A 20,074-nucleotide genomic window follows, 5' to 3' on the forward strand; every position below is an offset into this window, starting at 1 on the left:
TTCGTCCATATAGGTCTGTATCACACTGCCCCCAGGTGGCTAATACACACATCAAAAGGAGCATCACAACGACCAGGAAATTGAAGCAAAACGGTTTGATTCCATTTCATTCCATGTCATTTTTTTAGATGCATTATTTTCCCATTTTTGTTGGACTTCATTGCAAAAATATTTTCAGTTGAAACCCAGTTCGGTTCTTTGCTGACCTCAGGCGATATACAAACACAACCGTTAAAATGCACTCAAAAATCCATTAACTCACAGAGAAAGTTATTTTTAAAAAGATCTTTCTTTCTAATGGTCTCCGTGGCTCGTGTCACAACACATTTGCCGACGTGTAGAAATGAATTTTTCACCTCGTCCGCCTTAGTTTAATGTGTTTAGCGATTGGTGAATCATGTATTATTTAATTTTTGCTGGCTGCATACATTTGATTTTTTTTGTTTGTTTCTTTCCCTTCAATTGTTTACGCCATAAATATAAAAATAGCAACGTAACACCTAAGCAGGTCGGAGATGGCTAATGTTTGTGATATACCGGTATTGTTGTCCATTGTGGAATTGAACAAAGGCTTATATTTCTTTACCTCGTCCAATCTCATTTAGCTGCAGGAAACAACAGTAATTAAGAAACAAGATGAAGAGAGGTGCAAAAATGCTGATCCGCCTCTGCATCTCGTAGCCTCTCATTTACTTTATACCTGAGATGGCTATTTTTAGATGTGAGATTTCTTTTATATGGCTGCACCATAAAAATAGGCTCCAGTGTGACCTTTTATTTCTATTTATGCTAAAATAACTGCTCACGATTAAACTGTACAGGCCGTAAAAACAGATTTTATTTATTTTTGCTGCCATCTTTTGGCATCATCAGAATCAATTTGTTCAGAGTGAATTCGAAAAAAGTTTGTAAATCGAAGGACAACCGTATTTAAAACCCAAACGTCAGCTGTTTCTTTTTTTTAAGTAAAAATTATTTTTAAATATACAAAAGTGCAGTGTTCCGAGGGGGGGGGGGGTCTGTCATATATGTTAAGGCTCACAATTTGGTCGGGAGACTCACGATTTTGACCACATTTCACTTTATAAAGCAACCATTGACACAATACAGACAGTTCATTTGTAAGGTGAAACAATAGACTGTAAAGAACAAAAACATGTTTATACTCATTGAATGTATAAGTAAACAATGAAAGCATTTTTTTTATTTACTTCTGATTTACACTTTTGTAACGCTTACATTATTTTAACACGCACCACAGAGTTGTGAGTACAAAAAGCTCCCAATTATGATTTCTGAATCTTAACATGCATGGCAGGCAGATTGAACACTCCAAATCGTCCCTGGGTGTGAGTGTGTGACTGTTGTATGTCTTTGTGTGCCCTGCAATTGGCTAGCAACCAATTCAGGGTGTCCCCTGCCTCGTACCAGAATAGGCTGTGAGAGACTGCAGCACCCACCGCAACCCTAATGAGGGATAAGTGGTACGGGAAATGGATGGATGGATGAATCTTAACATGTGTGGTCTGTAGATGCCGAAATTATTGCTGGGGCACCCGCTAAAGGTGCTTCCTGGGCGGCTTCGCTGGTCCCGTGTGACGTCCGAAAGGGGACGTTGAAATTGTGAGAATTTGCAGGGCTCCAGAACGAGGAGCCGAAATTTCGCCCTGGGCGTCGACTAAATATGCTTCCCGGGCGGCCTCGATACTCCCCTGTGACGCCTGGGGGCGCTTAGAAAATATGAAAAAAAGCGCGGAGTTCCAGGAGGGGAGGGCGAGGTTTCCCCAGGAGCATCCGCGAAATGTGCTTCGTGGGCGGCGTCGTGAGTTCCGTGTGACGCCTGGATGGTGACTTTTGACATATTCAAAAGTGCAGCCATCCGGGTGATAGGCCGAAATTTCGCCCGAGGCGTCCGCTGCAGGTGCTTCCCAGACGGCCTCGCTGGTCCCGTGTGACGCCCAAAAGGGGACGTTGAAATTGTGAGAATCTGCGGTGCTCCGGCGCGAGGGGCCGAAATTTCACCCGGGCGTCCGCTAAAGATGCTTCCCGTGCGGCATCGGTACTCCCCTGTGACGCCTGGAGGGGGGCTTAGAAAATGTGCGGAGTTCCGGGAGGAGAGGCCGAGGTTTCCCCAGGAGCATCCGTGAAAGGTGCTTTGTGGGCGGCCCCGTGAGTTCCCTGTCACGCCTGGAGGTTACTTTGGATATATTCAAAAGTGCAGCGTTCCAGCAAGATAGGCCGAGATTTCGCCCAGGGCGTCCGCTATAAGTGCTTGCCGGGCGGCCTCGCTACTTCCCTGTGACGCCTGGACGGGGACTAAAAAAATGTGAAAAAAGTGCGGAGGTCCGGGAGAGGAGGGCGAGGTTTCGCCCTGAGCATCCACTAAAGGTGCTTCGTTGGCGGCCAACCTACTTCCATGTGACGTCTGGAGGGGGGCTTAGAAAATGTGGAAAAAGTGCGGAGGTTTGGGAGGGGACGCCGGGGTTTTGCCCGGAGGCATCCGCTAAAGGTGCTTCGTGGGCGGCTTCGCTACTTCCATGTGACGCCTGGAGGGGGACTTTGAAAATGTCAAAAGTTCTGAGTTCCGGGAGAGGAGGCCGAGGTTTCGCCCTGAGCATCCGCTAAAGGTGCTTCGTGGGCGGCCTCGCTACTTCCGTGTGACGCCTGGAGGGGGTCTTTGAAAATGGCAAAAGTGCGGAGTTCCGGGAGAGGAGGCCGAGGTTTTGCCCTGAGTATCCGCTAAAGGTGCTTCGTGGGCGGCCTCCCTACTTCCGTGTGACGTCTGGAGAGGGGCTTAGAAAATGTGGAAAAAGTGCGGAGGTTTGGGAGGGGACGCCGGGGTTTTGCCCGGAGGCATCCGCGAAAGGCGCTTCGTGTGCGGCCTCGCTACTTCCATGTGACGCCTGGAGGAGGACTTTGAAAATGGCAAAAGTGCGGAGTTCCGGGAGAGGAGGCCGAGGTTTCGCCCTGAGCATCCTCTAAAGGTGCTTCGTGGGCGGACTCGCTACTTCCGTGTGACGCCTGGAGGGGGCTTAGAACATGTCAAAAGTGCGGAGTTCCGGGAGAGGAGGCCGAGGTTTCGCCCTGACCATCCGCTAACGGTGCTTCGTGGGCGGACTCGCTACTTCCATGTGACGTCTGGAGGGGGACTTTGAAAATGGTCAAAAGTGTGCCGTTCCGGTAGGAAAGGCCGAGGTTTCGCCCTTAGCATCCGCGAAAGGTGCTTCGTGGGCGGACTCGCTACTTCCGTGTGACGCCTGGAGGGGGCTTAGAACATGTCAAAAGTGCGGAGTTCCGGGAGAGGAGGCCGAGGTTTCGCCCTGAGCATCCGCTAAAGGTGCTTCGTTGGCGGCCAACCCACTTCCATGTGACGTCTGGAGGGGGCTTAGAAAATGTGGAAAAAGTGCGGAGGTTTGGGAGGGGACGCCGGGGTTTTGCCTGGAGGCATCCGCTAAAGGTGCTTCTTGGGCGGCCTCGCTACTTCCATGTGACGCCTGGAGGGGACTTTGAAAATGGTCAAAAGTGTGCCGTTCCGGTAGGAGAGAGGCCGAGGTTTCGCCCTTAGCATCCGCTAACGGTGCTTCGTGGGCGGACTCGCTACTTCCATGTGACGTCTGGAGGGGGACTTTGAAAATGGTCAAAAGTGTGCCGTTCCGGTAGGAAAGGCCGGGGTTTCGCCCTTAGCATCCGCGAAAGGTGCTTCGTGGGCGGCCTCGCTACTTCCGTGTGACGCCTGGAGGGGGTCTTTGGAAATGGCAAAAGTGCGGAGTTCCGGGAGAGGAGGCCGAGGTTTCGCCCTGAGTATCCGCTAAAGGTGCTTCGTGGGCGGCCTCCCTACTTCCGTGTGACGTCTGGAGGGGGGCTTAGAAAATGTGGAAAAAGTGCGGAGGTTTGGGAGGGGACGCCGGGGTTTTGCCCGGAGGCATCCGCTAAAGGTGCTTCGTGGGCGGCCTCGCTACTTCCATGTGACGTCTGGAGGGGGACTTTGAAAATGGTCAAAAGTGTGCCGTTCAGGTAGGAAAGGCCGAGGTTTCGCCCTTAGCATCCGCTGAAGGTGCTTCGTAGGCGGCCTCGCTACTTCCATGTGACGCCTGGAGGGGGACTTTGAAAATGGCAAAAGTGCTGAGTTCCGGGAGAGGAGGCCGAGGTTTCGCTCTGAGCATCCGCTAAAGGTGCTTCGTGGGCGGCCTCGCTACTTCCGTGTGACGCCTGGAGGGGTACTTAGAAAATGGCAAAAGTGCGGAGTTCCGGGAGAGGAGGCCGAGGTTTCGCCCTGAGCATCCGCTAAAGGTGCTTCGTGAGCGTACTCGCTACTTCCGTGTGACGCCTGGAGGGGGACTTAGAAAATGTGGAAAAAGTGCGGAGGTTTGGGAGAGGACGCCGGGGTTTTGCCCAGAGGCATCCGCTAAAGGTGCTTCGTGGGCGGCCTCGCTACTTCTATGTGACGTGTGGAGGGGGACTTTGAAAATGGTCAAAAGTGTGCCGTTCCGCTAGGAAAGGCCGAGGTTTCGCCATTAGCATCCGCTAAAGGTGCTTCGTGGGCGGCCTCGCTACTTCCGTGTGACGCCTGGAGGGGGACTTCGAAAATGTGGAAAAAGTGCGGAGGTTTGGGAGGGGAGGCCGAGGTTTCGCCCTGAGCATTCGCGAAAGGTGCTTCGTAGGCGGCCTCGCTACTTCCATGTGACGCCTGGAGGGGGACTTTGAAAATGGCAAAAGTGCTGAGTTCCGGGAGAGGAGGCCGAGGTTTCGCTCTGAGCATCCGCTAAAGGTGCTTCGTGGGCGGCCTCGCTACTTCCGTGTGACGTCTGGAGGGGGGCTTAGAAAATGTGGAAAAAGTGCGGAGGTTTGGGAGGGGACGCCGGGGTTTTGCCAGGAGGCATCCGCTAAAGGTGCTTCGTGGGCGGCCTCGCTACTTCCATGTGACGCCTGGAGGGGGACTTTGAAAATGGTCAAAAGTGTGCCGTTCCGGTAGGAGAGAGGCCGAGGTTTCGCCCTGAGCATCCGCTAAAGGTGCTTCGTGGGCGGACTCGCTACTTCCGTGTGACGCCTGGAGGGGGCTTAGAACATGTCAAAAGTGCGGAGTTCCGGGAGAGGAGGCCGAGGTTTCGCCCGGAGCATCCGCTAAAGGTGCTTCGTTGGCGGCCAACCCACTTCCATGTGACGTCTGGAGGGGGCTTAGAAAATGTGGAAAAAGTGCGGAGGTTTGGGAGGGGACGCCGGGGTTTTGCCTGGAGGCATCCGCTAAAGGTGCTTCGTGGGCGGCCTCGCTACTTCCATGTGACGCCTGGAGGGGGACTTTGAAAATGGTCAAAAGTGTGCCGTTCCGGTAGGAGAGAGGCCGAGGTTTCGCCCTTAGCATCCGCTAACGGTGCTTCGTGGGCGGACTCGCTACTTCCATGTGACGTCTGGAGGGGGACTTTGAAAATGGTCAAAAGTGTGCCGTTCCGGTAGGAAAGGCCGAGGTTTCGCCCTTAGCATCCGCGAAAGGTGCTTCGTGGGCGGCCTCGCTACTTCCGTGTGACGCCTGGAGGGGGGCTTAGAAAATGTGGAAAAAGTGCGGAGGTTTGGGAGGGGACGCCGGGGTTTTGCCCGGAGGCATCCGCTAAAGGTGCTTCGTGTGCGGCCTCGCTACTTCCATGTGACGCCTGGAGGAGGACTTTGAAAATGGTCAAAAGTGTGCCGTTCTGGTAAGAAAGGCCGAGGTTTCGCCCTTAGCATCCGCTAAAGGTGCTTCGTGGGCGGACTCGCTACTTCCGTGTGACGCCCGGAGGGGGACTTAGAAAATGGCAAAAGTGCGGAGTTCCGGGAGAGGAGGCCGAGGTTTCGCCCTGAGCATCCGCTAAAGGTGCTTCGTGGGCGTCCTCGCTACTTCTATGTGACGTCTGGCGGGGGACTTTGAAAATGGTCAAAAGTGTGCCGTTCCGGTAGGAAAGGCCGAGGTTTCGCCCTTAGCATCCGCTAAAGGTGCTTCGTGGGCGTACTCGCTACTTCCGTGTGACGCCTGGAGGGGGACTTAGAAAATGGCAAAAGTGCGGAGTTACGGGAGAGGAGGCCGAGGTTTCGCCCTGAGCATCCGCTAAAGGTGCTTCGTGGGCGGCCTCGCTACTTCCGTGTGACGCCTGGAGGGGTACTTAGAAAATGGCAAAAGTGCGGAGTTCCGGGAGAGGAGGCCGAGGTTTCGCCCTGAGCATCCGCTAAAGGTGCTTCGTGAGCGTACTCGCTACTTCCGTGTGACGCCTGGAGGGGGACTTAGAAAATGTGGAAAAAGTGCGGAGGTTTGGGAGAGGACGCCGGGGTTTTGCCCAGAGGCATCCGCTAAAGGTGCTTCGTGGGCGGCCTCGCTACTTCTATGTGACGTGTGGAGGGGGACTTTGAAAATGGTCAAAAGTGTGCCGTTCCGCTAGGAAAGGCCGAGGTTTCGCCATTAGCATCCGCTAAAGGTGCTTCGTGGGCGGCCTCGCTACTTCCGTGTGACGCCTGGAGGGGGACTTCGAAAATGTGGAAAAAGTGCGGAGGTTTGGGAGGGGAGGCCGAGGTTTCGCCCTGAGCATCCGCGAAAGGTGCTTCGTGGGCGGACTCGCTACTTCCGTGTGACGCCTGGAGGGGGCTTAGAACATGTCAAAAGTGCGGAGTTCCGGGAGAGGAGGCCGAGGTTTCGCCCTGAGCATCCGCTAAAGGTGCTTCGTGGGCGGACTCGCTACTTCCGTGTGACGTCTGGAGGGGGGCTTAGAAAATGTGGAAAAAGTGCGGAGGTTTGGGAGGGGACGCCGGGGTTTTGCCCGGAGGCATCCGCTAAAGGTGCTTCGTGGGCGGCCTCGCTACTTCCATGTGACGCCTGGAGGAGGACTTAGAAAATGGTCAAAAGTGTGCCGTTCCGCTAGGAAAGGCCGAGGTTTCGCCATTAGCATCCGCTAAAGGTGCTTCGTGGGCGGCCTCGCTACTTCCGTGTGACGCCTGGAGGGGGACTTCGAAAATGTGGAAAAAGTGCGGAGGTTTGGGAGGGGAGGCCGAGGTTTCGCCCTGAGCATCCGCTAAAGAGATGCTTCGTTGGCGTCCTCGCTACTTCCGTGTGACGCCTGGAGGGGGACTTAGAAAATGGCAAAAGTGCGGAGTTCCGGGAGAGGAGGCCGAGGTTTCGCCCTGACCATCCGCTAAAGGTGATTCGTGGGCGGCCTCGCTACTTCTATGTGACGTCTGGAGGGGGACTTTGAAAATGGTCAAAAGTGTGCCGTTCTGGTAAGAAAGGCCGAGGTTTCGCCCTTAGCATCCGCTAAAGGTGCTTCGTGGGCGGACTCGCTACTTCCGTGTGACGCCCGGAGGGGGACTTAGAAAATGGCAAAAGTGCGGAGTTCCGGGAGAGGAGGCCGAGGTTTCGCCCTGAGCATCCGCTAAAGGTGCTTCGTGGGCGGCCTCGCTACTTCTATGTGACGTCTGGCGGGGGACTTTGAAAATGGTCAAAAGTGTGCCGTTCCGGTAGGAAAGGCCGAGGTTTCGCCCTTAGCATCCGCTAAAGGTGCTTCGTGGGCGTACTCGCTACTTCCGTGTGACGCCTGGAGGGGGACTTAGAAAATGGCAAAAGTGCGGAGTTACGGGAGAGGAGGCCGAGGTTTCGCCCTGAGCATCCGCTAAAGGTGCTTCGTGGGCGGCCTCGCTACTTCCGTGTGACGCCTGGAGGGGTACTTAGAAAATGGCAAAAGTGCGGAGTTCCGGGAGAGGAGGCCGAGGTTTCGCCCTGAGCATCCGCTAAAGGTGCTTCGTGAGCGTACTCGCTACTTCCGTGTGACGCCTGGAGGGGGACTTAGAAAATGTGGAAAAAGTGCGGAGGTTTGGGAGAGGACGCCGGGGTTTTGCCCAGAGGCATCCGCTAAAGGTGCTTCGTGGGCGGCCTCGCTACTTCTATGTGACGTGTGGAGGGGGACTTTGAAAATGGTCAAAAGTGTGCCGTTCCGCTAGGAAAGGCCGAGGTTTCGCCATTAGCATCCGCTAAAGGTGCTTCGTGGGCGGCCTCGCTACTTCCGTGTGACGCCTGGAGGGGGACTTCGAAAATGTGGAAAAAGTGCGGAGGTTTGGGAGGGGAGGCCGAGGTTTCGCCCTGAGCATCCGCTAAAGGTGCTTCGTGGGCGGCCTCGCTACTTCCGTGTGACGTCTGGAGGGGGGCTTAGAAAATGGCAAAAGTGCGGAGTTCCGGGAGAGGAGGCCGAGGTTTCGCCCTGAGCATCCGCTAAAGGTGCTTCGTGGGCGGCCTCGCTACTTCTATGTGACGTCTGGAACGGGACTCCACCCATCTGGCCATTTTCTAAGTCCCCCTCCAGGCGCTACTTGGAACTAGCGAGGCCGGCCGGGAAGCACCTGCAGCGGACGGCCTAGGCAAAATTTCGGCCTCTCCCACTGGAACTCTGCACTTTTGAATATTTTCTAAGTTTGCCACCGGGCATCATACAGCACTCGCGAGGCCCCCTGGGAAGCACCTGTCGTGGACGGCCCGGACAAAATTTCAGCCTCTTTCCCCTGGAACTCTGTACTTTTGAGTATTTTCAAAATTTTATTTTAAAAACATTACACCTCTTTAAAAAATATTAATAAAATGTTTAATCCTCTTTCTTTCCTGTGGCCTCATGTGGAGTCATGACACACTCGTTGACGTCTAGACAGGAATTTTTTGCCACATTTGTCTTAGTTTTATGCGTTTAGCGATTGCCAACTTGTATATTATTAAATAAAGTATTTTTTTGGCCTGCTTCCGTAGTTTTAACATTTAGCAATTCCCAACTTGTATATTATTAAATAAAATATGTTTTGGCCTGATTACCTATGACGACTATTTTTTTTATGCAAGATTGCTTTATTATAGTCACACCATAAACGTAGGCTCCAGCGTGACCTTTTATTTGTATTGATACTAAAATAACAGGGCTCACAGATTAAATTGTAAAGGACAAAAGAGTTTATCTCAACTGTCATCGTTTGGCATCAGTTTAAAACACTCATTTGTCCACAGAGTCAATGCGAAAATGTTGCCGTTTGTAAAGCGAGGGACAACAGTATTTCAAACCTAAGCTTCACACATTAAAAAGAAATGACCAGCATGTGATAACATGAACCCAAATTTATTCATCACAAAAAGCAAAGTGCAGTCGCTTATTTGCCGGCTTCCTCCTCTTTAGCTAGATTCTTGAGGAAGTCCTCTCTCCTAGCCTGGATGTGCTCTTCTCTTCGCTCTTCATTGGCATTTCATTCGTCTCATTGGGATCCAACCAAACCTTCTTCTTGCCACAGCCCAAGACGCTCGACGCCAAGCGCTTCGGAAGCCTGAGCATACTTGGGAAACAAGTTGGATTAGGCATGTTATTACTGGAGATGCACTGACTGACGAGCCACCGTACTACACCCAATTTGGAATAGTTTCAAAATTCCAATGGTGATTTTCCGCCCCAACTTAACGACAGAAAGTATCACCTTGCTTGTTTTTTTTTATTCCAAACAGAGTTATTGAACTCTGGATCATTCATGGCATCACTTGTCGCGTGAAGCAAAATTTCACCCGATTTCTCATTTGAATGCGTTTGTCTCTCAATTTATGAACTATCAAATGACCTTTATGTCCATTTCAAAATGTGCAGCGTAGTGTTAAGACCTCAGACATGTCGATGAAGTTAAACAACTTGTTTGGACGAGGCCAAAATCTACATTTGTCTAACAAAACGTTTTAACTTACATAAATGCTAAAGAAATGATTGATAACCGCATGTTTAGGAAAATGACCCACATGTGGACATGGAGTGGCTCATACCCGCAGAGAGTTCATGAAGAGGATGTAAAGCCGACAAACCAGACGGTGCGGTCGAAACCACTTCAACCGTCGTCACTGACATCATGTTTACATATGTGGCTATATACAGTGAAATAAACCCATCATTTTCAGCCAAGATGCAAGAAGTAGTACTTGAGTCACTCACAAACAAACTAGTGTTACCAACGACATTAATATGCTTGTGTTGTATCATTTTATTCAAATTTCCCACATATTGGCTCAGCGGTAGGCTCTAAGTGAATGCAATTTTCTTTTCCACCGCACGATGGGGTAAAACGACAAGTAATTGAAAACAGTGTAAAACGTGCAGTTATATATTAAACGTCAAGGTAGCAGTCGCGTTTCATTAGATAATAAAAACCTTTATTTGTCTCACAAAGGAGAAATTCTTAATTTGAGAGAGGAATGAAAATTATTTAAGTAAATAGAAATGATAAAATATAAATAGAAAGATGTGACACCTGAGTGAGGTAGGGTGAGTCCGGAGTTTTAGGTGTGTTTGTTCAATTAATAGTCAATGCAATTCTTAATAATATTCTGCAAATTGTAAATTAGCAGTCAAAGATAGGCGGCGCCGCACGCACTAACGCACTTCCTAAATATTGACGAAAGGCTTTCCTGCCATGGGGGTTTGGACTTAGCCTCAGCCAATCAGAGGAAAGTCGTGTTTGTTCATATTCATGAGCATCCTGAAGCTTTTTGCTCCAATGAACGAAAGGCTTTAATCGCCGCATTCCGTTTCCTGCGGCTTCCGACGTAAGATCGGTACCACAACAACACCCAAACCATCCATGCACTGTGGAGTAGGACTTTACGTTGTTTTTTTTTTTTAATGGCCTGTTGTTTGAAGCATGAGTCGACGTAATACGACATTGAAGGTAATCGAGCCCCCGGCGCCTTGCATGCAACCTTGCATCGCTCGTCTCGTGCTGTCATTGTCATGGAAACAGGCTGACGTTTGCTTCATGCATCTTTTGTGACGTTTGCGCCTGCACGCGAGCAACTTTTATCTGACGTAGCTTGCAGCCCTGTTAACTGCGTGTTCGCAGTGAAGTCTAAAGTGCTATCGCTAAGATTGCACAGTCTTCCCAACATAACCCCTTTACAGTTATCCCAGTTAGCATAGTGGCTAATCCCGCTCACGCATAACGTGATGCAGTAGTGAGGCCAGACGTCCAGATCGCCATTGTTGTCTGTGCGACGAGTTCTTTGCATCTCCATCTGTTATTTAACGGCTTGACCTCCTTATTTATGAAATCGCGTAAGGGAGGGGGCTGCAAGTGCCCTTTGCTTTACCTCCTCGATCATTATTGTGTGCAAACAAGAAGACTATTATTTCATGATTTGAAAGATGGCTCCATAACATGATGTTTATGCTATGCCTTCATCCAAGTACTCAGAAGAGGGTGGTGAAATTGGCCTATTTTACAGGTGCATCCTTCTCGTGCATTAATCAAGCGCCTCCTACATTTTATCAATGAAAGAGCCTTGAAGTTTTTTTTTCATTCCATTCCCCAGTTGCAGTTTATGGTCAGTTAAGCATGAAGCAAAGAAAAAAATATGTCCTCAATATTAAATTGAACTTCATAAGGCCACAAGTATTGAAAATGGACACAGATGAAAGCAAGTGTTGCTTAAAATGTTAAAAAACCCCAAATAAATTGACCTGAAGCAAAAAACAGAACCTTATTTCTTCTCAACATCAAAAGCAACATGGCAACCTTCTTCACTCGCCTTTGTTTAGCCCCCCCCCCACAAAGTCACCCCATAGCGGGTAGTACTCTCGGCCAATGACCTCGTCGGAAAAAAAGCAGTCTCATCAGTGTGCGCGGCGAGCTCTTGCGCTGAAACACAACACGCACACTAGACGGGTGGGTGGCATCCCAGCATCCATTGACAAAAGTGACTCACTACTTTTATTTTCCAAGCGTACGTTGTGGCGAGCAATGCGGGGGAATAAAAAGCCTTGCAGATAAATATTTATGCTCCCTCGGTGGTTCAAATCACCGCGTCAAATGAAATTAATTGTCTGTGTTTTGATTGCTCTAACCAGGTGTCCAGTTAGATTTCGGCTGTGTGTGTCGGGGTTGTGAAGAAAAGGCCACTGAAGGCCATGGAGTTGGCGGACGGCTTGCTTCTGCAGGTCAACAACGGTGAGCAGTGGTGCAACCGCTGGAAGCGCCCCAATGACGACTCGGTAAGACTTAAAAAATATATAATGAAATGACAGTTTGTGTTTATAGTATTTTACTCTTATTACGTATGTATACAGTTTATGCTGTAAAATAGTTTAAAAAGTGCTTTGAAAAAGTTGTTTTCTGGACTTGGAACGGGTTAAAAAAATTAATTGATTATAATGGGAAGTGCTGTTTCGTTTACAACAAATTAGTTTTCAAGACAGGTTTCTGGAACAGATTATGGTTGAAAATTGAGGTACTATTGTAAATACAATCCACCCGCGATTATAAACTTGCCCGATCTAAAATTGCTCTTTTTTAATCCTGTGGTAATATATGTGTCCTGTTGTCCTTGAAGGATCGCAGTACTAGTCCATCCGTTCTGCGATGCGTGGCCACCACGTGGAAGGAGGGTCTTCTCAACAGGAAGAGGCCTTTTGTCGGCCGCTGCTGCCACTCTTGCACGCCACAGAGCTGGGTAACCTTACACGCTCATTCCCTGCCATTCTTGCATTAATTTGACGCGTCTTTATTCATTTGTATATTCTCATCACAGGAAAAGCTATTCAACCCGAGCATTCCATCACTCGGCCTTCGTAACGTCATCTACATCAACGAGACTCACACCAGGCAGCGCGGCTGGTTGGCACGGCAACTGAGCTACGTGCTCTTCGTCATGGAGCGAGACGTTCACAAGGAGATGTTCCCTCGGAACGTGGTGGAAAACGTGCTCAACAGCAACAGGTAGACATGAAAATAGGAAGTTGTCCCAAAATCCTTTTTTCCTGATTGAAAATCAACTTTTTGCTCATGTGTTAGCGTTGAGAGCGCCATCTTGAGCGTGGCCTCCGATTCGGAGCAGGTTGGCGGGAAGCGCAGCGAGTCGGTCAGCAAAGTCAAGCAAAAGGCCCGACGCTTCCTCCAGCAGATGGTAGCCAGTGTTTCGCCCGCCTTCGTCAGGTACGTTTGAGATGGAGCGATACGATCGCTTTTGCGCCGATCTTATCATGGGAGAGTTCAAAGGGCGATCGGCTGACAAGAATATATTTTTTTTTAACTCGCCGTTCCAGGCTGACCGGATGGGTTCTCCTGAGGCTCTTTAATGGTTTCTTCTGGAGCATTCAAATCCATAAGGGCCAGTTGGAAATGGTCAAAAAAGCAGCGACGGAGGTCAGGAAACATCCCAAATGTTGAACTCATTTGCTGACATTCCCGAATTCATTCGGGAATTGAAAAGCGCCATTAAAAATCAATCTGTATAGATTTTATTTTGTATAGCCACCTCCATTTCAAGCTCAGATAACTCTAGAACCAAAAAAGCTAGAAATGAACAATTTATTTCTGATTAAAGAAGGTTTCTTACGCTGAATTGAATTCTTATGTAGTCCCAAAAATCAATATTCTGTGGGTTCTTGAATTTCAGTTAGAATGACAAAAACCCTGGCACTGGAGTGGACACATTTTTTTGCACATCGTCTGGCTGCGAATGAGTTAAAAATGTCAATCCGTCCAGCAAAATGTCGTCCCCTAATTGTTGATGTTGTTGTGACCCCATGCAGCATAGCGCTCCCATGGTCTTCCTGCCTGTCCACAAGTCCCACATTGACTATCTGCTCATCACGCTGATCCTCTTCTGTCACAACATCAAAGCGCCGCACATCGCCGCCGGCAACAACCTCAGCATCCCCATCCTCAGGCCAGCCTCATGTCGTGTTTGCCCAAGTGAAAATAGCCACGGTTTACACGTTTGTTTGTTTTTTTGTGTGTGATTTCAGCACCCTGATCAGAAAACTGGGAGGATTTTTCATACGGCGGAAAATGGAGGAGTCCGGGGACGGCAAGAAAGACGTTTTGTACAGATCACTCCTATATGCTGTGAGTTGACTGCTGTTATGTAAGGAGAAAAATGTTAGGGCTCATTTTCTGGGGTCTCCATGTGAATTCCCACACCAAACACTCTTTTTTTTAGAACTTGCTTGAGAAAGCTTTCAATAAAATCGCTGATTTAAAAACAACAGAGGATTTATTGTTAATTTTTCTCGTCAATTCCTTTCAACCAGCCTTCTTTATGAATGCCCCCTCCCCAAAAAATAAATATTTTCACTGTCTTTTCCAATTTGCATCTTCCATCTTCTCATGTGATCCACTGCGCTCTCTTCAGTACACAGAAGAGCTGTTGCGTCAGCAGCAGTTCCTCGAAGTCTACCTGGAGGGCACGCGCTCGCGCAGCGGCAAACCGTCCACGGCACGCGCCGGCATGCTGTCCATCGTGGTGGAGGCGCTGTGCGCGGGCTCCATCGGCGACGTGCTGGTGGTGCCGGTGGGCATCTCGTACGACCGCATCATCGAGGGCAACTACAACAGCGAGCAGCTGGTCAGGTTGCTCGGTCGGCGACGTTCGGTGGAGGCGGCCGGCGCGGGCGCGTCTGATTTCTTTCCGTCCGTACAGGGAAAGCCCAAGAAGAATGAGAGCTTGTGGGGAATCGCCTGCGGCGTCTTCCGGATGATGAGGAAGAACTACGGCTGCGTCCGTGTCGACTTCAACCAGCCGTTTTCCCTCAAGGTGACATCACACTATATGGCTTTGTTGTGATTCTCTTTTTTTTACGAAGAAGCCGACATTTTTGACTGAGATCTCCGCAAATCGGATGTGGAGCATTCCAGAGAATGGCGTTCCAATGTTAATGTTGATGTTAAAAAGGGTGAAAATCAACCACATTTCAGTTTTTATAGTATTTTACAAATGACCTGCTTTATTATGACATTTATATGCAGTTTATGCTGAAAAATATTTCAAAACGTGCTTTAAAAATGTTGTTTTCTAGACTTGGAACGGATTTTAAAAAATACATTGATTATAACGGAAAGTGCTGTTTCAGTTTTTGCACCAATCGTTTTCAAACAGGTTTCTGGAAAGATGATGGTTTAAAATCCAGGTATCACTGTATTTGGAAAAGCTTTTTCATTCATTGAAGGTGCACCTCATAGTCCAGTGCGCCTTATACTGTATATGGAAAATACAGTATATAGAAAATCATGTGTATGCCAAAATCTATTTCTTATAAGTAAAACAAGACATGTGATTGATTTATTTATTGATTGTGAACGCAGGAATACCTGGACAGCCAGAGAAACCGCCACATTGCACCCCCGCTGTCCCTGGAGCACGCCTTGATGCCCGCCATCATCGATGCCCAGTAAGTGCAACTCTCTTCCTCTTGCGTGCCACTAACGCCTTCAAATAAAGCCTCCGAAATGCCCCCTCCCCTCCTTTTTTCCACTTCCTCGCAGCAGGCGCTGTCATTTGACATTTTGCCGCGCCAGCACTTGAGTTGACATTACCCTGGGGGTCATTTGAGTTCATTCCCATTGCAGCAAAACACCCGTGACCCTTTTTTTTAATGTATTCAGGCCGGACGCGGAGCCGTTCGACGGACAAGAGGAGGGTCCCCAGAACAGGGAGCTCCCCGAAGACTTGTGCAGACGACAGCTCATTAACAACCTGGCCAAACACGTTCTTTTCAGTAAGTTTGACTCTCCTCGCTCGTGGATCTTATTCCTTTTCAATGTCACATCCCAAGGTTTGCTTTATGCTGCAGCAGCACTCGAAACCGGTCCACCCCCGCCGACCCCCCACCGGCTTTGTCAGCTGCATTGTCCTCCTCTATTTTTTTTTAAACCCCTCCATCGCCAGCAGCCAATCGCAGCACCGCCGGCTGTATGGCATGTTGTTTTCAGCCAATTGGAGGTGGAGGAGGGGGAGCCCAAGAGGGGCCGGAATGTACCTCTGGTGTTCCGCTGCTTACCTCTCAAAGGACCAATACCGTACAATGACCCTCACACCTTATAATAATAATAATACATTTTATTTTAAGCACCTTTCAAAGCTCTCAAGGACACTTTACTGTCACAGACAAGCATAGATACTATCGTAATAAAATACAGTTACAAATAGAATACAATAAATAAAATACAATTGTGAATATTATGTGATTGATGAGAGTTACATTTTAGAAGCCATCTTTAGATCACTCCATGTTTTTTACCGCTTGCAATTCTATAAAATATCTGATCAAACAAAATGTATTGTATTTTGCATGCTTTAGTCAGTCATCGATGAGAAGGTTTCTTCAGCCGTCATCTGTACAAAAGTCTTTGTACTGGAAGTCTTTTGTACTTTTGTACAGATGACGGCTGAAGAAACCTTCTCATCGATGGACCACTCCTGTACGACTGAGAGCTTACACAGACGTTTAGTCAGTCATCCCTCTCACATCTCCGTTTGAGTCGCCACCACGTCTATTTCTGTTTTTTTTCCTTCTCTCATCCCCACGTAGCGGCGAACAAGTCCTCCGCCATCATGTCCACGCACATCGTGGCCTGTTTGCTGCTCTACCGACACCGACAGGTAAACATATGCTCATTAAAAAAAAAAAGTACTTTTAATTTGTAGGGGTGATTTTACTCGACCGTGCCCTTCACCGTGAAAGGTGGAACAAAGGTCACATTGCGCTATAACGACCCAGAGATCAGGTTCGTCTCATCAGGAGGAACCGCGACGTGATGGAATCCTGTGCGATTCCTTCCGGCAGGGGGTGGCGCTGTCCAAGTTGGTGGAGGACTTCTTCAACATGAAAGAGGAAGTGCTGTCCCGTGACTTTGACCTTGGCTTCTCGGGCAACTCTGAAGACGTGGTGATGCGAGCGTTGCACCTGCTGGAGAACTGCATCACCGTCACCGGCGGGGCCAACCGCAACGGCGAGTTCACCATCGCTCCCAGTCACACCGTGCCGGCTCTTTTCGAGCTCAACTTTTACAGCAACGGCCTCTTTCACGTCTTCATCGCCGACGCCATTGTCGGTATGTTGCGGAAAGTGTTTATTTTCATAACAATGACGCCAGGTTACCTGAGGTGTGGTTGAATTTGCAGCCTGCAGCGTCCTTTCACTTCAGCGGGAGCAGGCGGTGGAGTCGCAGGCGGTGGAGTCGCAGGCGGTGGAGTCGGAGGCGGCGGCGCTCGCCTCGCAACAAGCACCGAGCGTCGCTGTCGCCGACTGCCCGCTCAGTCAAGAGAAGCTAATCCGCAAGGCCGCCGGGCTCTCACACTTCCTGGTCAACGAGGTCGCCGTGGCGTCTGTAAGTCTTTGCATCGTCGCGATCAAGCTTGTGATTATTCATTTCCCAGATACGCTGCTTTGAATATTTATGTAGTCCAAAAACTCAATATTCCGTCCTCTCGCAGCCTTGCCAGACTATCTACCAGGTGTTCCTGGACGCTATCGCCCGCCTCATCCAATATGGCGTCCTCTATGTAGCCGAGGTCAGTTTGGAGAGCTTCCCGTCGCCCTGTCGCTCTCCTTCCTGATGCCTCTGTTGCGTGTCAGGAGGACCAGGAGGAACTGAGCCCGAGTCCCACGGAAGACCCGTGGCCTAAAAAGTTTCCCGAGCCGCTTTCCTGGAGGAGCGACGAGGAGGACGAGGACAGCGACTTTGGAGAGGAGCAGCGGGATCGCTACCTAAAGGTTCTTCTTTGCTTTTTAGCCCATATTTTAGTCGGAATGCTCAACTCGTTCAATTCAATATCAACAAAAAAACTCGACTTGACGTTTGGCCACTTTCCCTTTTTCCAGGTGAGCCTGTCGGCGGAGCACCAAGAGTTTTTTGTGTTCCTGCAACGGCTTCTCAGCTCCGTCCTGGAGGCCTACAGCGGCGCCGCCATCTTTGTCCACAGCTTGTGTCAACCCATGGCCGAAACTGAGTACACGCAGCGCCTCTTCAGATACTTGCTCACGCGCACCGAGAGGAGAATTGCTGCTTACGGTAAGTGAAAAGGATTACGATGTCATTATGTGTGCAAAAATGTGTCCGCTCCAGTGCCAGGGATTTTGTCATTGTCACTCAAATTCCAGGACCCACAGAATATCGACTTTTAGGACCACATAAACATTAAATACAGCGTTACAAACTTTAGACTCTCTTCTTTCATCAGAAAAAAATAGTTAACTCCTAAATTATATGGGTCTGGAGTTATATGAGCTTCAAATGAGTTAAGAGAGATTTTTTTTAAAACTGGAACTACCTTCCAATTTTTGATCATTTGTCCTCGTGTCTTTGTGTGTCTTCACAATTGGCTTTTCTTTTCTGTCTTCAGGTGAAAGTGCAACTCATTACCTGGTGAAGAACACAGTGAGAACATTCAAGGATCTCGGGGTAATCTAAATATATTCCGAAGGCGAATGAAAAGATCAACTTTCTTAGAATTTAATGAGACCGAGGCAAGGGCGTGTTTTTTCTTTTTAATTATTCTTTGTTTTTTTTCCCTTCAGGTCCTCAAGGAGCGGCGAGAAGCGCGCGTGACAATGCTGGAGCTCAGCCCCACCTTCCTACCTCAGGCAAACCGCAACAAACTGTTGCAATACATTTTAGGCTTCTCCCTGCTGTGACCCCGAAAAGCCCGCGAAACTCGTTGCTTCAAGCTCTCCCAACCCACATAAGGGCTTCTTAGTTGTTCCTTCAAAAATACGACTAATCCAGGTGCTACCCGGAAGTGCCTTTACGTTTAGAAGAAAAACAAAAAAAGCTCTGTCTTTTCCCCGTAGCAGTCCATCTCCATTACTTTGTAAGATACTATTGCAAAAGGCAAAGTTGCCTTTTAGAGAAAGCCAAGTAGCCATGGCAGGCAGAAGTGAAATCAAATTTAGTCTAGCAGTTCACTTAGCTACTCTAACCTGACAAATCAATCCGGATTCACATTCCTTATAATGAATATAAAGTTATTTATTAGCAGTAACTAATACAATTAAAGTGAAGGTCAAGTATGTTCCGGGTATTTGCGCCCTCTGGCGGACACGGCGCTCCTCGCATTTATCGACATTGCCTCATTCAGGAGCCGCCTCTGCATTATCTTCTAGCAGCTGTGAATTCAAATAACACGACTGATTCTTTTACCATTCTTGTTATTTTTAGACGTAAATCCTCTCAGTGGGTCTAAAAATGAGTTTTTTCCCCCAGGATTAAAATAAAGCAGGGGGAAAGTTCTCAAAAGCAGCAATGGATGTGCACGAAAGGTCTAAGTAAGTCTACTGAAGGAGTTTTCTTCTCAATTGTAGATGGTTATTTCATGTTTAAATCTGCATGTTTTCATGCAGATTTTCCTTTTTTTGTGACTTAAACGCGTCTAAACGATTTGGCAGCATGTCAAAAGTTTTGTTAAAAATGTGAATGAATTGGACTGAGGCGGAAATCGAGTGAATTTTAAAGTCACTCTCATAGACTGTACTGCATGTTCTCCGTCACGGGCGCTCGGCTGTAAACTTTGTGTTGTATTTATTGGTTCCAAGTGTGTGAAATATGCTGAGCCCTGGTGAATGTATCGCGGTGTCGCGATTGTCCAAAAATCAAGTGGATTTGCTGTTTGGACAAAAGGAATACGAACGGAAGTCAAAATGGAAGTTTTACATCATCACACGGTATGAAACTCAAGTGAGTGAATGAATGCACGCTTTGCTGTGGAAGGTTAAGAATGCCTGTAACATGGGAGCAGGTGCCTTTTTTTGTTTCAAATCCACTGCCGTGGTCTTTACTTGTATTTTTATGCATGTTAATGATTCGAAATCAAAGAAAAACACTGTATAATATATTAAGTTATAACAGGAAAAAAATCACCAGCCAGTAAAAAAAATCATGATGTGTTTGTTTTTATGTCTTAATTTTTGCTTTCCCAGAGCAAAGAATTGTCATTAGAATCATACACAAGATGTTGCGGCGTGAGAGAAAAAAAAGTCGCAGTTGCGCTTTATCGCCACAAGACGGCGACTTTTCCCACCAAACGCTGATTTCGATTTAAAGTGGTTGACGTTTTAGTTCCCAAAATTACATTAATAAATGTCATTAGGTTTGTAAATAAAAGAGGAATAGATGTGTTGGGACTTTTGCTTTTAGCATCTCTTAGAAAAGAGAAAATTAGTGTTTCAGTCCCTTTTGCAAGCCTCGATGTGTTTGGAGGACAGATCATTGACTAGTGATGATCATAGTCCATTTTTTGGGGGGTTAAATATGTTTTTTTTTATGTTGCTTCTGTTTGAGG

At 48.5% G+C, this 20,074-nt stretch overlaps 1 protein-coding gene across 2 annotated transcripts; it reads left to right on the plus strand.

The window, feature by feature from the left end:
* Positions 1-73: 73 nt before the first annotated feature.
* On the plus strand, positions 74-19,679 carry gpam (glycerol-3-phosphate acyltransferase, mitochondrial). 2 transcript variants are annotated; one of them, XM_089016018.1, is made up of 20 exons: positions 74-93; positions 11,865-12,008; positions 12,347-12,466; positions 12,545-12,732; positions 12,808-12,948; positions 13,059-13,158; positions 13,548-13,684; positions 13,764-13,863; positions 14,150-14,362; positions 14,438-14,551; positions 15,100-15,185; positions 15,400-15,512; positions 16,326-16,396; positions 16,581-16,848; positions 16,919-17,124; positions 17,231-17,308; positions 17,373-17,510; positions 17,619-17,808; positions 18,140-18,198; positions 18,315-19,679. In XM_089016018.1, the coding sequence occupies exons 2-20, from the start codon at positions 11,925-11,927 to the stop codon at positions 18,429-18,431; spliced, it is 2,523 nt and encodes an 840-aa protein (XP_088872144.1). In that variant the 5' UTR covers positions 74-93; positions 11,865-11,924; the 3' UTR covers positions 18,432-19,679. The 2 variants fall into 2 exon arrangements, with proteins under 2 accessions (XP_088872144.1, XP_088872143.1); XM_089016017.1 differs by lacking the exon at positions 74-93 and adding an exon at positions 10,519-10,689.
* Positions 19,680-20,074: the final 395 nt, after the last annotated feature.

Source organism: Hippocampus bargibanti, linkage group LG15 (genome assembly GCF_051943395.1).
Source record: "Hippocampus bargibanti isolate YZ-2025 linkage group LG15, ASM5194339v1, whole genome shotgun sequence".
NCBI lineage: Eukaryota > Metazoa > Chordata > Actinopteri > Syngnathiformes > Syngnathidae > Hippocampus > Hippocampus bargibanti.